Source organism: Polyodon spathula, unplaced genomic scaffold, assembly GCF_017654505.1.
Source record: "Polyodon spathula isolate WHYD16114869_AA unplaced genomic scaffold, ASM1765450v1 scaffolds_2405, whole genome shotgun sequence".
NCBI lineage: Eukaryota > Metazoa > Chordata > Actinopteri > Acipenseriformes > Polyodontidae > Polyodon > Polyodon spathula.
Genome location: NW_024473878.1, coordinates 1 through 3,469, shown reverse-complemented (window position 1 = coordinate 3,469; position 3,469 = coordinate 1). Strand labels below are relative to the sequence as shown.

The following is a 3,469-nucleotide window of genomic DNA, read 5'->3' as shown; positions in this document are numbered from 1 at the left end:
TTGAGACCTATGTAGCCAATGGAAGTGCAATATAGGAACACATTGTGGGATTATTTAGTGAGCTACAATCAGCTTAAGAGATACTTCTCAGTACTTGCTGTGGGAATTCTAGCACTGTGCAGAGATGCCAACTAAGTCTGCCACTTGGTGCTGTGTATGTGTTTGTAATCAATAAATACTCAGGACATGTTGAACATTTGATTCTGAAACAGCTGTCCAGTTGTGAGTGTTTACAATTACAAAAACACTCCCCTGACAGATTAAACAGTAAAAATGAGTCTGCCTCGGCCCCAAGTGTAAAAACAAATAATTCACCTCGTTTCACTCTGCAGGGGGCGCCGTTTTACCCCCTAACTTTCATCCAAGGTTGTGTCAGATTGAACATTCCCTTCAGCCGAGGAGTGGAGAGGACAGACAGGGAGTTCAATACAAAGGGTTTCTTACAACACAAGACAGTCTAGTTCAGCTGGCAGATTGTTACAGGGGAATCATAATAATCAAGCCTAAACCCAGGATAGAGCGGCTCAGTGAATGTGGTTTGGAATCTGTGCAGGAGGGTCATTGTGTCAGAGACGCCATAAAAGGACAGAGTGCCGGCATTAAAGTCCAGATACACTCCTATTCTGGGGGAGATGGGGGCAGTTATTGCAGTTTTATTGTTATTGTGCCAGGTAGTGTAACTGAAATCAGAGCAGAACAAACTCCAGGACTTGTCATTGTATCCAAGACCACAGGAATCATCCTCTCCTTTCCTGCAGATTCCTTTATATGTGACTCCTATAGAAGCCCCTCCCCCACTCCACTCAATCTCCCAGTAACAGCGAGTCCCAGACAAACCCACTCTGCAAAGCACTTGGGCCCAGCAATCAAATCTCTCTGGGTGATCAGCAGCACATCGCTGGGTCTCTCTCCTCCATGTCACCTTTCTGTTCCCTTCAGACAGACAGAGGTTTCTATGCGCTGTGTTGGGGTCCAGTGTGAGCTGACAGGAATCTGATTGAAGAGAAGAGGACGGGTAGAGGAGAGACGGTTAGAAAAGTCAAATCACTGAGAAAATCTCCACTAGGTTTGAATGGTACAGAACCAACACAAAGACAGACTGATCAATACATATTACAGCAGGGTCTTTTTATAAAGGCTGTTTCTGAGATAAGGCTACAGCTTGAAAACAGAAGAGCCATTGAGGTACAAAGGGACAGAAGGGAGTAAAAGGATTATTTGTATTTTGGGTGAGTTTGTGTGAATTCATTTTGCAGCTGGCAATCAATGCACACAGTAATGATGCTAATCATTGTAAAATATGATATGCTCCCCTCCAGCAAGTATTGGGACAGGTGAATACATGCATATCCACTGGGGGGGGGCATTTGTTTATATTTTACCCACACAGATCTTCCTCTACCTAAATATCTTGGTATCTGTGAATAGTGTTAGCTCTTCTCACAATGGAGTGACACATCTTTCAATCAAATGTTTCAGTGAAAACAGACTTACATTTTAAAAACTCAGCTCTGTTCCTTGGCTCTGGAGCCTGCAGACTGTAAACTGCAACTTCATTCACTGGGCAGAAGAAAAGAGAGAAATAGAATTGAAACACACAACAGTCATTGTCTGCTGCATCCTCAAATCACTCCCTCCTCCCTGCATCATCAGTCCCCGTCCCTCCTCCCTCCTCCCTGTTCCCTGCTCCCTTATAATAATAATAATAATAATACTAATAAAATAATTGGTGTTCCACTGATGGAGCGGCGTTTCAAACCCAGAGATATCAAAGCGCTGGGATGTGAATCTGCCCTCACAGCAGCCAACATATATAGACGTGGTTTGTTTTTGATAGCTCTTAATACAGTATTCAGCTCGGTGTGATTAGTACTCTTTAGCAGCGTACTGTAAGGTGTCTCGAAGCGGATTTTATTAATTTAGTTCTAACGTTATATTAACTGCTGAGCGGCCCTCCCTGTCCAGTGCAAACCGGCTCAATCCAAGAGAAACCCGCGTTTCCAACATCGGAACCACCTCGGAACAGCCTCTCTGCATTCCAGCTTCGGAGCGAACTGCATTTCCCATGAGGGGGTCCCCGGAACCTTTATACACCCGACACCCCAAAAATCAACCGGCCCCAGACCAAGAGGCGCTGCAATACACTCTGATTCTGACTGAAGGGAATCCACTTCTCACAAAAAGGGTCACAGAAATGATAGCAAACACAACCGCCCTCGCAACAAACCAGGGAACACAGAAATGTTACAGTGCGTCATTTTAACACGCTTCCTAACATCTCTACCAAATATCTACCAAAGGAATCTACTTCACACCAACCTGTTGTGGTTATTTTGAATAATCCCCCCTTGCAGAAGTCCTCAATATGGTCTTTAAGTTCAGATACAGCTTTCCTCACAGCCCCAAAAGAGATGTCTGTATTGACAGTAACGCTGGGTAAGTCTCCAGCTTCAGGAGGGGCACAGAGAGACTGGAAATTCTACAACAGGAAAGTGGAGACAAGGAGTTTTCAGTGAAACAGAATGGGCTCCAAAACATTCCTGGTGAAAAGCAAGGATTCATCCAATTGGAGAGGTCTGTCTGAAAGCGTCCCAGTTATGTACTTGAGATTTTCTAACAAGCAGTGATGTTACCTGTAGAAAATGGATGTGATCCTCTGTCTCTGAAAGCTGTTTCAGCTCAGCATTTCTCCTCCTTAGCTCAGCAATCTCCTGCTCCAGTTTCTTCATGCGTCCTTCAGCCTGATTCACTGCAGCCTTCTCGTTAGCTCCAATCAGCTCAATAACCTCAGTGTGGATCTTCTCAATGGATCGGATCAGCTCAGTAAAGATCTTCTCACTTTCCTTTATTTCTATGCATGCAGATCTCTGAGTGAAAGAACACAGTAGAGGAGACATGGTTAGAATTGATATCAAAAACACATCAGGCATAGACAGCAAACTTCTGCAGATGTGTTCCAGTCCATCTGTTAATAATAATAATAATAATAATAATAATAATAATAATAATAATAATAAACCCCCTCTTGTCAATACCCACTTTCAGTGACTCCACAGCCTGTTTGAGCTCCTTCACTTCTTTCAGTCTCTCCTGGATTCTCTGTTGTATTTCTGTCTGTGTCTCTCCCAGCTGCTTCTGTGTAGAAACACAGTGACACAGTGACATTTCTGATGAGGCATTGAGTGATATCCTGTCACACCCAACACAGTCTAAGAATGCTAACAGTTACGTTTTTTTTGTCTTGACTTTTCCAAAGGACTTCACCTTTCCTTCCAGAAGGACTTCACTGTGGAAGAGAGCAAAGGAAAGAATGGACTAGTAGAGCAGAAAAACTCAACTGTAGATTTCAACACACAAAATCCCAAATAGATTATTACATTTCATTTTTAACTAACTTAAACATGTCTGTTTTAATCATGTAAGAATGTGTTTTAACAAACCAGATTCAGCTACTGTTTCTGCCCAGCGG

The 3,469-nt window shown here is 43.2% G+C and overlaps 1 protein-coding gene across 1 annotated transcript; it reads right to left on the bottom strand.

Moving 5' to 3' along the window:
• Positions 1–6: 6 nt before the first annotated feature.
• Positions 7–3,202, bottom strand: LOC121310758 (tripartite motif-containing protein 16-like). Its single transcript, XM_041243695.1, has 5 exons — positions 3,040–3,202; positions 2,634–2,867; positions 2,320–2,479; positions 1,495–1,560; positions 7–993 (listed from the first exon to the last, which is right to left on the bottom strand). Exons 1-5 carry the CDS (start codon positions 3,163–3,165, stop codon positions 458–460), a joined length of 1,122 nt encoding a protein of 373 aa, XP_041099629.1. The 5' UTR covers positions 3,166–3,202; the 3' UTR covers positions 7–457.
• Positions 3,203–3,469: the final 267 nt, after the last annotated feature.

Bases quoted from the DNA above. Each gene is read 5' to 3' on its own strand.
- LOC121310758 (XM_041243695.1), bottom strand. From the start codon at position 3,165: ATGTCACTGTGTCACTGTGTTTCTACACAGAAGCAGCTGGGAGAGACA. The intron at 1,561-2,319 runs GTTGGTGTGAAG...TCTTCTGCCCAG, and splicing joins ATTCAAAATAACCACAACAG to TGAATGAAGTTGCAGTTTAC. The intron at 994-1,494 runs GTAAGTCTGTTT...CTCTTCAATCAG, and splicing joins CAGAGCTGAGTTTTTAAAAT to ATTCCTGTCAGCTCACACTG.